Below are 12,883 nucleotides of genomic sequence, written 5' to 3' on the forward strand. Positions count from 1 at the left end.
TCAGAGGGTGCTGCTTTGGACATGTACACTGTCACCCCAGGAAGACAGTGGTTTTAGCTTTAGCGACTGTATCTTTTTGTGATCCATTAAATATCTGCCTCTGTTGGTATCTTTCCCAGATGTTAATCTCCACTAATTGCCAGCTGATTGTTCTATTATATTGTACAATGCCCCAAGGCATAAATTGCTCCACAATCTCATTCAATTAAATTCAGGCCCCACTTCAGGTGGTCTTTGATGCCAGTCTTTGAAATTTGTTCTAACCCTAGGAGGGCTGTTTTTAGCTCTCTCTTTCCTTGGTTCTCTGTTAAGACTTCTAGCTAGTCTATGGGTTAGCTTGCTGCTCTTATTATTGAGTTATCAGCCTCCTCTCAATTTCTTAGAACCAAAATCTTCAATTGTTTTTGAGTGCCCTTAGGCTTGAACTTTCCCACACTCTGTTCCAGATAAAGTCAGTTCTCTTGGGAGAAGCTATGGAGCTTTCTGTTCTTATGGCCAGCCCCATCATCCATGCTACTAGAAAGGTGGGCCAGGTCTATTATTCTTGGCCTGCTCTGCCTGGGATTAAGCTTCCACTCCATGAGTGGGACTGGGGGGTAGGAAGGGAGTTCCAAACCTCTTAATTATTCTTGGCTAGACTAGAACTTCTGCAACACAGAGCTGGGGATGGTGAGAAATGCTGGCAACCTACCTCTCTCAGGGAGATATCATAGCCCTAGACTGGGAGCTGAGGGGAGAGGGAGCCTTGTACTCCTGGCTACAACCACTTCAAGTAGTGCTTCTGTCATGGTGACCTTGGGGCAGGGGAGGGAATAGTTGTGGCCCAAATGCCATACTCTCTCACTGTTAAGATTTAGATTTCCTTGAATAAATGTTTTTCCACTTGCTGTGTGCCCTTAGGACAATTTCCAGTGACTTTAAATGGTCGGTTTTATAAAATTAAATTTCACCATTTATGGCTATTTTGCTGGGGAGAGGGTCTGTGGAGCTTCTCTGCCACTATCCTGTAAGTGGCAATCAGCTTCTGTCTAAGCCTCTGTTAACCAAGGTTGAAATTTTTAAGAATTCAAAAATGTTCAGAGAATTGCTAAATTTTCCGTGAAGATCTTTCACATTCTACCTCTCAATTATCTCTCACAGCTATCCTTTTCATCCTCAAGGCAACCGCCTTACATAAGTTCTGCATCATTTCTTGCCTAAAGTATTTTACTAAACTTTTAACTCCCCCATCCAATCTATCCTCCTGCTATTGGAGTGAATCATTTGAAACTTTCTTGATTATTTATCTTGAGTGGCTCTCTACTGACTATAGACTAAACTCCAAACTACTTAGCATGGTACACAAGCCCTTAAACAGTTAGTCCCAACTTTCCAGCTCCATCTTTTGCCATTTTTCCAGACCTATTGAATATCTTGCACTCTAACCATAGAAGACACCTAGCCTTACCTTGGTGGCCAGTATCTTTCAAACTTCTGTGCTATAGTCACGCTATTCCCTTCCCTTTTCTGACTTGTGAATTTCTACTTATTCTAACTTATTCCTCAAAGGCCTGATCAAATATCAACCCTATTCCAAGTACCTATCAAAGTCAGCTCATGGGGTTGAAAATCAAATGTTAAGTCAGGAATCAACAAACTTTTGTTGAATGAATATGTCTCTTATAAGCCTCCTTAGTATATTTCGGCTTCCCTTCTGGGCTCAAAATGAAAAACCACAAGGGATATTTACACACTGCTTTGTAGAAAAGCACTCTAGAGTTGGTATTAGAAGAATATTAGAAACGGAGTTATAGTTGCCATTCTATTTAAACAAATAAAACCTAAAAAATATATTTATTCAGGGAGGAATCTCCCCTCCAAAAGAAAGAAGTATGTGAATAGACATTATAATTTTAAGAAAAGGTTATTCAGCCTCTGAGATGTGCGTTGTTCTAGAGGAAAGAAAAAAAGGGAGGCTTTATCACCAAGTATTTATTTCTGCAAGAAAAGGAGAAGAGTATTCTGACCCTGAATGCCTTTAGTACCAAGGAGCTCTGTAATTAGATAGAAAGATAAAGAAATTGAAATGTCAAAAATGTGGTATTGTGAGAAGTATAGGTATCTATTCAGGAAGATCTGGCAAAGTCCTGTTTAATTTATAAACTGAATGTAATCAGATTCATAGTCCTCCCCAATTTAGGAGAAATAAAAGGGAATTACGCTGGTTCTCATAATTTCCTTTTCAGGTAAAACATCTAAAGCAATTAACAAAACCATCTGAAAAGGGTGTGTTATTCAATAATAAAAAACACTGAATTCTGATTCCTAAGTTAATTCCCTTAATATAATTTAGATGCCTGTAAACAGATGCCTTGTTTATAATATACTCATAAAGAGCAGTACAAAGCAGGTGATGTTGACACTAACTATAGGCTTGTCAGTGCACAGTATGGGAATAAGCAATAGTCCTTCTTTCCCATGTTATAGCATCTGAGGATTAATAAAAGATAAAAATACCTGTCTAAAGAAAATCTACCCCAGATTTCTCAGTTCTCAATTAAAAATATATATTACTTAGTACTCCAGACTTGTTTCTCAACGTAAAAGAACACTAACTACCTTAGCGAGTTGTTTCTCTGTATAAAATTTGCAAAATATTATGTTTCCAATGTGTATCTTTAAGTAATGTAAACAGCTATGTTGTTTGCTGGCCAACACCTTTGGAGAAGCCACGTGTGCCAGGACAAGTGCTCCACACTGCAGTCGTTCCCAGTACTTCTGTCCTTGTACTGACCTGAGGCAGTCATTTGCGCTAGGAAGAGCAGGTACAGAGAGGTAGCATCCAGCTGCAGGTGTCCCCACTGATCATCACCCACTACAGTGGCACAGGTTTTGGTGTTGTACTTGGCATGGAGGCTATCCTTGGTACTCTGACTATACTTGAAGGATTCTACTTTATCCACCTGAAGAAAACAAAAACAGTAAAAGAAGGCTATGCAGAAAAATCAACCCATATGCCATACTTTGGTAGTAATCTGATACATATCATTCCATTTGGTCTTCAGGCAATTGTGAGTATTTAAAATGCATTTACCTCTTTTTCCCTACACTTATACAATTAGGAAAGTCTGCTCTTGCTGTTTTTCAATTTAAGCAATTTAATTAGAAAATAATATCCATCAAAACCAGCTATTTCCTATTCATTACCTCTCTTTCACTCTTCAGATGGTTGTTTTCCCACTTTGTAGATAAAAACTGAGGTGTGGAGAGGTGACAACAGCTTAGTAAGAGATAACTGAGTTGTTAAAAAAGATACATTTGGGCTTCCCTGGTGGCGCAGTGGTTGAGAGTCCGCCTGCCGATGCAGGGGACACAGGTTTGTGCCCCGGTCCGGGAAGATCCCACATGCCGTGGAGCGGCTGGGCCCGTGAGCCATGGCCGCTTAACCTGCGCGTCTGGAGCCTGTGCTCCACAACGGGAGAGGCCACAACAGTGAGAGGCCCGCGTACCACAAAAAAAAAAAAAAAAAAGATACATTTGTTCCTGAAACAGAGGTAGGAATTTTGAGGGAAGAGGATATATTTTGAAGGAGTAATGAAAGGAGCTAGGGAGAGACCCATGGAATGACAAAGAAAAGATGTGAAAGAAAGCTGAAACCAAGGTCAGAAATGAAACACTGTGCAAGGGACAAATGAAAGACTTATTTCCTGAAACTTCAATTTGATCATGTGTGCATCTGCTATATGATAGTAACTATCATACCTTTAAATATGGTTCAAGAAATTAGTGACTTTAAACCTATTTGGTAAGGTGGAAAATGCAAATATCTAAAATACAAAAAAATTAAAAAGTAGCAAAGAAGGAAAAAAAAATGATGGCTGTGAGATAGTTCCTACCGGACTAGAGATCACTGATCAAGTTCAGAAGTCTAGAGTTGATTTCTTTTTACTTTAGACTTGTTGTGTGCCTCAGGATGGTCATTTTATTAATCTGGGCCTCAATTTCCCCTTCTAATAAAATGTAATCTTGGGCTCAAAAATCAATTCTGAGTCAAAGTGCACAACATGTGTAAAGATCTCCTAGGATAAAAGTAAAATACTTTTTCTTTTAGTAAAACACGTTTGAGTGGAAAAAATATCATAAACAAACCCAAAAGATAAACCAGAGACAGCTAAAAAATATTTGTAGTACATGTGACAAAGGATTAATATCCATCATGGACAGTAACTCCTCAAATAAGCAAGAAAGAGACAGCCCAAGAGAAAAAGAGGCAAAGGACCTAACAGGCAATTAATAGAAGAGGAAATACAAATTTTCAACCCACACATGAAAGGATGCTCAACTTCACTCAAGATCAGGAAAATGCATATTAATGCTAGAAGATATAAGTCCTTGGCCCCTTATCTCCAACCCTAAAATCTAAAACACTTCCAAAAGGTTTTTCTCCCTAAGTTTTGTACCAAAATTCATTTGGTGGCAATACCTGATTCAAACTGACTTGGGGCTATTTGTAGCTTTTATTTATTCCACTTATTGTAAAAATGCATGTTTTCCTATAGAGAGATTAATGTTTTTGATGATAGGGTGATGTCTGGACTTGCTGAGGGCATAACATAATATATGGTATGTGCACTGCACTACCTTTTAAAATCTGAAAAATTCTGAATTATAAAATTTATCTGGTCCCAAGGGCTTCAGAGGAGAACTTATAGACCTGTATCATCCTTTACTCAATATACATAATTGCATGTAGAGTAATGATGAAGTATATAAAAAAATCATTTGTAGAGGGGGGAAAAGACTGGAAGGTAATACTTCAGTGGTAACTGGGTGGTGAGATCATGGTTGACCTTTCCCTCCTCAATTCTACAGATTTTCTAAAATTAGTATGTACTATTTGTGAAACTGAAAAACATATAAGCCATATATATATATATTACAATGTGGTTTTATTGGAGAGGGTGATGTTAACAATGCCATACCTGTCTGATCATGCAGTGCAGCAGTCCCCTCATCAGCTTCACTACACTCTGCAGAAATAAATGGAAACAAGCTGTTATAAACATCACTAGATGCAGGAACACTTACTCAGCAACTGCAGTTGGTACATGATCTTTTGAGAACAAGTAACCTTATCCTGGGTTCCTATTTACATGGCATTTACTTTATAGGTACACAGAAGAGAAGACTGTAGCTAAAAGTGGAACTAAAAGCTGCAGCTGGTGACTCCTTCAAGTTAAAAAAAAAAATCCAAGCTCCAACAGGCTTATGTAAAACTAAGTCAACTATCCTATTAGAGGACATTCCACCTGGAAAAAAATGGGCAAGTCAGCTCAAAAATCATAAAGCTATGAGAATATTTAAAATATATCCTATGTCCTAGAAAAGCCAGCATCATCACTTTTATTTTTTTCTGAACTAGCCAAGACTTATCTTCAAGAGTCCACAGAAATATTTATCTGGACATTTTCCCTAAAGAATAAATGAACTTCAATTCAGAATAACTGTAAAGGGGAATTGTTAGTGCAACTCAACCCTCTTTCCCTGAAAAAAAATGCCACAAACTTAAGTCTCAAGTCATCACTATTTCCCTTACTAGGACTTGACAATTTCTAAGTAGTTTTCTAATCATAACACTCCAAAATTTTGATTATCAGTTATAACAATGTACTATATTAGTTAGTATAATGCATACAGTAATAATATAATAAGTATATTTAATTATAATATAGTATAGTAACAGTATACTTGTTATACTACATGACACTAGAAGAGCCCGTCAACACTGGGATGGGTAGGCAATATGTTTTGGAAGAATATAGCACCAAACAGCTTCTCCATTTCTCTAAGCTTTCTGTTTCACAGTCCAGAAGAAATACAGCCAGGTTACTCCAGGGAATGTTGCCTCAGAGGTGGCTTCAGGACACCTCTGAAAACTAATCTACTTGGGAGCTGCACCATTCTGTTATTCCTTCAAAATATTCAAATGGGACTACAAGCAGTAGGCAGGACAAGGATAAGTACCTATTAAATTATGTTCTAATGCTTTATGAAATCTTTTACTGAGGGAAAAATAAAGTGTTTCCTTGGGAGACTTCCTTTCTTTAAGTAATTTCTGTCTACAGATGGTCCCCTCCCCTTACAGATCAAGGGAAGAAATAAAGAGGGAGTGAGAGTGCTCTCGACAGAACAAACAGGCAGTGCATGATCTTGTCACCTTTTAAAGCATGAAGCATTTGTTATAAAGTAATGAAACTTACTGCAACCCCTACAAGAAAATCTCTATCATTACTCTGATCCTAATGAAAGAGACCATCCTTTAATATACTGTTACAGACAGCATTAAACACAGCCTTCTTACTCTATGGGGTGACTTTATTCAATTCTGAATTCTCTTCTACATGTCACCACATACTCACAGATTTCTATCCCATCCTTTCAACTCTCTTCACCACCCAGCCCTACTACTACCATCTACATTTTCTTTAAACAGCAAACCTGGGAGATTATAGATGCAGTGGAGGAGTCCTGATTGCCATCCACTTTTGTCCTCTTGGAATGGCCACTGTCAGCCATTTCTGTCCTCAAGTTCCAAATTCCAAGTCAGGATAAAATGAATAGGAAGCACGGAGAGGTAAGAATGAAGGGAAGTATCTGTAGTTTGTATTCCCCCAAACTGCCCATTTCCTGATTCAGGTGCACTAGTTGGCATTAATTATACATGTTTATACATACACCAGGGCTTCTAACCACACCAAGTGATACCCTCCTGTAATCTATCTTTTTTTTTGAGTATACGGATCTATGTGTTTGTGAACTGACCATATAAGGATATATAACTATTTATACACAACAATAGCCATGTAAGTATTAATACCTGTCTCTCTCTCCAGATATATTTACAATCAGATACATATGAGCGTCTAACATATGCAAAGCACTCTACTAGGCTTTGTAAAACATAAAGAAAAGGGAGACAGAACAGATATGTTTTTTAAAAACACTAAACTACAAAAAAAGGAAAGAAAGAATGAAAAAAAACCCACTAAACTACAAATACAGTCTACCTAACAATTCCTGGTTATCCTTTAAAACCCAACTCCTCTATGAAACCTTCCTTGTCTTGTTCAAGGGAAATTAGACTCTCCTGCCTGTGTGTTCCCACAAAACTTTGTACTTATCTCCTAAATAGGGTACCTACAGTATCTGTCTTAATGCACTGTAACTATGTTTATATATATCTGTCTCCCCTATCACCCTATGAACTCCTTAAGAAAAAGGGGCAGAGACCAGATTCAGAAATAGACCTTTAAGCCAATGGACTAAATAAGCAGATTGTGTTTTTAAAAATATATATTCCATGCCTGCAAGTAACTCGCAAATGGCTTACCAAAAAACCTGTGTGCCTGGGGGGGGAACATGTTTATAGAGAGGATGCAAATATGACAAAATGTTAACAACTAGTGAATCTAGATAAAGAGTACATGCAAATATGTTCATTTTACTATTCCTAAAACTTTTCTGTAAGCTTAAAATTTAAAAAAATTAAAAGTTGAGGTTTAAATATAAACATTTTGTCCCATTTTATTTTTTATACCTATTGTAGGGCTTGGCACATAACAATTACACAAAATTTGCTAAATGAAAAACTGAACATGTTGAATGGCATAGACCATAAGTAATCTAGAAGTTCCAAGAAAGCAGTCCTGAGAAAGAAGTGATCACTGTGAAACTGAGAGGTCTATGAGGTCAGGAACCACAGAAAAAGTGGGATTGATGGCAGGCTTCACAGGTGGAAGAAACAGCTCATAAAATGATTTGGAGGTGGGAATGTCTATGGCTTCCATGGAGGAGGAAATATTCAAAAAGACTGAATCTGAAGTCATAAGACCCAGGTAGTATTCATGACACCACCAAATTCCAACTTCATCTCCTTCTGTCAATCCCTTCACCTGTAAATTGGGGAAAATAATACCTAATTCATAGGGTGTTATAGGAATAAAATACTAGTAATTATGGGAAAGTATACAGTACAATGAAAAGTCTTTACACAAATGTCAGGTATTTTTATCAAGGTACTGTTAGAGAAGTAATGAAGACACCAACCTGGTTGGAACTGGGGGTAGAATGCAGGGGAACAGCATGATATGATATTGAAAAAGCAGCCTAGGACCAAACCCTAAAGAGCCTTGTCTGCCAATCCAGAACATTTGGATTTTACTTGTAGGGAAATGAGAACTACAAAAAGATTGCTGAGAATGAAAATACATAATTTAAGTGTTTTAACTTAAAGTCTAAACCCTTTCACTAAGTGATCAGGGTTTAGACTAGGGTTGAGGCAGAAGGGAATAGAAAGGAGGGGATGGATTCGAGAAAAATTATAAGAACTAACAGACTTTGGTCTGCATGTATCAAAAGGCAAAAGGGACAAGTCAAAAATCACCAAAAGGGCAGCACTTTTCAAACACTGTTTTATAAAACACTAGTCCAGGAAATTCTGGGAAGGCTGTAAAATCCACCCCCATCTTAGATTCAAAATGCACATCAGTACATCAAAAGCTCTGAGAAATTACAGAGTAAGAAACCTGCTGTTTAACATAGCTCCAAACTTAGTTAATCTAGTATTCCATGGAACACACTATGGGAAATGTTCTAAGTAATGTTGCCCAGGTGACTAGTAGAATGAGGACACCAGTAAGAAAAAAAGGGACATTTGGTGAGTTGCTGTTGTTTAGTAGTCTATTTTGTTTGTTTTTAGTAGGGAAGGTGGGGTTTCAGACCTGCTAATTTTGAGGAGCCACAAGATATTCAGGTGCAACTGATCAGAAGACAAATAAAAATCTGGGTTTGAAACTGAAGTGAGGTCAGAGTTAAAGATGAAGCTTTGGAAGTCATTCTCATAAAGGTAGTAGTTAAAGACACGAGAAAAAATGAGAGACTACACAAGGAGAACAAAACTGAGGAAGAAGTGGAACTGGGGGCAGCCAAAGAGCTATCTCTATTTGTGTGTCTATTTATTTTTATGGGTGTGAGTTTTTATCTGTGTGACTAAGAGAAAGGGCATTTGTAAAAACATGTACGTGCATACTTTTATTCTCAACCTAGGATAGAACAGTCACTTAAACCCTTGTCCCCTCTTCATCCAGAATTCTCTTTAGTTCTCTGACATTATTTCTCAGAGAGAAATCTAGTTGAGAGTTGGAAGGAAGGGTAGAAATGATTAACAGTCAATGGTTTGGGAAAATCTACACAGTAATGGAAGGCTCACAGTAGGTAGGAATTTAATCTATGAATTTATTCTATTTGATTTCACCTATGCTCACTTATTAGCCATAGATCAGTGATTATCTCTGGCTGCACTTTAGAATTACTAGAGCAGTTTTTTTTTTTAATATTGATGCTCCTGGGGCTCCACTTACAGAGATTTATCTAAATCGTTCTAGGGTGAGGTCCAGTAAGGGTAATTGTTAAAAGCTTCTCAAATCATTCCAACGCACAGCCAGAGTTTAGAATCATTCGTGTAGAGTGGGGACAAATCTAGCTCACGGTGTGTTTTTGTAAATAGAACTTACTGATTAAAAAAAAAAAAGAACTTACTGGAACATAACCACACTCATTCATTTATGTATCATCTCTGGCTGCTTTTACATAGTAGCAGAAGACCTGAGTAGTTGCGTAGAGATCACACATGACCCACAATGCCAAAAGTATTTACAATCTGGCCTTTACAGAGGTGGTTCTCTGATCCCTAGTCTGAATTAACTAAGTCAAATTTGAGAAGAAAATTAATGAGACTTAATAATACAATCTGTTTTAATTTATAATGAAAGTTGGTAGAAATTTTAGAATTCCCAGAGAAATGTGTGTTTTTTTGAAGATGTTTCCTATTGCCATAATGTTTTTGAGACATCCCAAGGTTATTACTGAGGTGGTATGGAAAATATTTTTGTGCTGTGTGAAAAATTATTTAATGAAACATTAGAATTTTAGAATGAACAATTTTCTGTTCATTTTTCTCCTCTTCCTCTGTTACATTCTTTCTTCCTGGGCCACATAAGGAAAAATGTCAACTCTGCAGAATGACTGATCAACAAGGAGACACAGATTTCTTCTAACAGTGTTGAAACAGAAATTTGTCAAATCATACTGGGTATAAAATCTTGGGTATTGTTCCACCAATATCAATTTCTACCAAAACAAGACAAACAAAATACTGAGATCAAAATAGCAAAACATTAGAGTAGGACATAGGATAAGGGAGGGGAGTAAGATTACAGATGATTTTTTTTAACACTCCTCTATATTTTCCAAATTCTCACAATGGTTATGTATGTCACAATGGTTATGATCTGTACTTCCTGGGCTAGAGCAAACACTCCAACAATTTTTTTCTGGTGGACCTAAGTATCTCTTAATTATGGCTTGAGGGAATAAGAAACACCTGCTGTTGCAGAGGACAACACAGTGAAACTTTCCTGCTGCCAAGGACTATAACCCCACAATATGTTGGTGCCCTTAAAAATAACCAAATCTCAATATTCTGATTTATAGATGAAGACTGGAGCTCAGATTGCCTAAGCTGAGGGAGACCACTTGAGAAAATGGCTGGTGTGGAGAGAATCTTTTCCACTAATGTAAAAGAATTCACATACACCTTACAACTGACGGCAGAGTACCTTAACATTAAGAGTCTCATGTAGCCCAGAATATTAATTTCTTGGTCATTCAAGAGGACGTACATCCTGTGTCTAAACAGTTCTATAGAGGATACTTCTTTACTGAGGGGAGGGCCTTAAAAGTTGGCTTAAAGGCATCTGTTGACTCTGACCTTATTTTGCCCCAAGGGGTGAGGGTGGGTATGGGGCAGGGGGAGGACACACAACAGACTCTGAAACAGTGGCCTAGGTATAAAAATCAACAAATAATGTCTTTTACTTGTGTCTAGTTGGGAAAGTCTGCTAACTTATATCAGTTACCCTCATATAAATACCACCTATCATTTTCAAAAAAGAAGTAAAATAGTAGATACCTGCCGCCGAAAATTCTTCTCAATTAGAATAAATATGCTGGAGACTACAAAATACATTTACTTGGAAAAAGGATTACAAATTTTAGCAAAGATCTGAGGATAGGATTTTCCACTGTAACAGAACAGACTGTGTCCTCTCCCCCTGAATCAGCAAGTTTCATGTTTCCACTGCAAAAAAAAAAAACTCCGTACAATACAGGAAAGCTTTATGGAATGCAATTTCAGCAAGGTGAAGAAAGAGTGAGAGGCAAAACATATCTGTCTTAGCTCCTGTGGACTACATTTCCTTCCTCCTCCTCCCAGTTCCAGAGCTCTTTGTATTTTTATTGAGTACCTGCTCCAGTTCATAGGCCTTTGCCTTATCCTCATCCCGGTCTGCATTCTTCCGATAGGCCAGCCCCAAACCCCACACAGCCAAGATGCTGTACACATTATCCCGGACCCAGGCATCTTTCTGATCATAGCTGGCTGGAAGCAAGCCAGTCACTGGATTCTGTAAGGACAAGAAAAAGGGGACAGGCAGGTAACCATAGGGTGTTAATATGAGGAAACAGAATCTATCAAATGGGTACTGAGGGACTTTGGTCTTTCTTCTATGTCCCCACTCCTGAGTTTTAAAATCTCCTCTTCTGACCAAGTGCAAGCAAATGCTATCTTGAATAAAGGGAAAGAGCTGGCTGAAGCCTTACAAGTCTGAAATGTGGGAATTCTTAAAAGAAAGGAGGTGTTTTAGAAAGAATGAACTACCAACGAAAAATCAGCATTAAAAGATTAGAAAAACTATAATGAAGAGTATATACACGGTACTTCAGATCTTCACAACAGTCTAGTCTTAAGATGGCTAAAAGTTCTACCTCTTTTTCCTTCAGAGGAGGGGAAGGAAACGACTCCCAATCCTGCGGAGGGGGCCGGGGGCGGTGTCGATAAACAAGCTTCGACACATCTTACAACTCCAGCCCCTGGAACCCAGCAGTGGTTTGGGGGACGCGGAGGGTTGGGAGGGGGGACTCAGAAGCTCTGACTCAGGACTCGTGGCTAATGGTGCCTGACTCTGGTTCTGTTCCTGGCCCAACACCTTTCTTCAGGGTCCTTTACGGCCTCCCCAGCTAGGGGGTGGGAGAACCTGCAATACACCCCCCTAACACACACACACAGGTTCACCCAGGGTCTCCGTCCAGGTTATCACACTGCGCATCCTCGGTGATCACAAGCGACACCCCATCACTTACCTGATGGCACAGTATGGTCTGATGCACCAGCCTAGCATAGCCGTCAAGCCGGACCCCCGAGTTACTCCGGCTCCTCATCGCGCTCCGTTTCCAATCCCCTCAGAGAGACGGCCGCAGTACCACAGGGGCCCACGATTTTCCAAGAAAGGAGGCTCCAACGCAGCCCCACCCTCGCTGTGGGAAGCCCGAGTACCAGGCCCGGGCACAGTCCTACCACCGCTCGGGCCTGGGGCCGGCTGTCCCGGCCAAGGCGGCCTCCGCGGCCACCACAGCCCCGCGCGCGCCCGAGCCTCCCGCGCTCTAGAGCCCAGCTGGAGTGCCTCTGGCGCCGCTCGCCGTCTCTCTTAAGCCCGTCCGGTCTCCGCGGGTGCCTCCTGCATCCTCTGCTCCACTCCCAGAGACCGAAGACAACCGCGGCCCGCAGCCTCCAGCGTGGCCGCCGGCAGCTGCAGGTCACAGGCCGCGGGGCCGCCTCCACCTACCACGAGACGCAAGCCGGAGGCGGGGCTGACGCCCGGTGTCCCAGCAGCTGCGCTCGGCGCCTGGGGACTCGCCCCGCCCCCGGCGGCCCAGCCCGCCCCGGGGACGAGAATGTGTCACCGTAGGCAATGTGCTATCAGGGGGTTATTTTCGAAACACCTCAAAT

At 39.9% G+C, this 12,883-nt stretch overlaps 1 protein-coding gene across 4 annotated transcripts in view; it reads right to left on the reverse strand.

Annotated features, from left to right (window-relative positions):
- PHKA1 (phosphorylase kinase regulatory subunit alpha 1) overlaps positions 1–12,686 on the reverse strand; it is a 130,984-nt gene extending 118,298 nt beyond the window's left edge. For all 4 annotated transcript variants that reach the window (XM_082681284.1, XM_082681285.1, XM_082681283.1 and 1 more), the window contains exons 1-4: positions 12,238–12,686; positions 11,343–11,501; positions 4,962–5,009; positions 2,774–2,942 (exon numbers count right to left, since the gene is read on the reverse strand). In XM_082681284.1, coding sequence (XP_082537410.1) covers positions 2,774–2,942; positions 4,962–5,009; positions 11,343–11,501; positions 12,238–12,315 — 454 coding nt within the window. In that variant the 5' untranslated portion in view covers positions 12,316–12,686. The remainder of the gene's footprint in view (positions 1–2,773; positions 2,943–4,961; positions 5,010–11,342; positions 11,502–12,237) is intronic.
- Positions 12,687–12,883: the final 197 nt, after the last annotated feature.

The sequence above is a fragment of the Grampus griseus genome (assembly GCF_964374135.1).
Source record: "Grampus griseus genome assembly, chromosome: X".
NCBI lineage: Eukaryota > Metazoa > Chordata > Mammalia > Artiodactyla > Delphinidae > Grampus > Grampus griseus.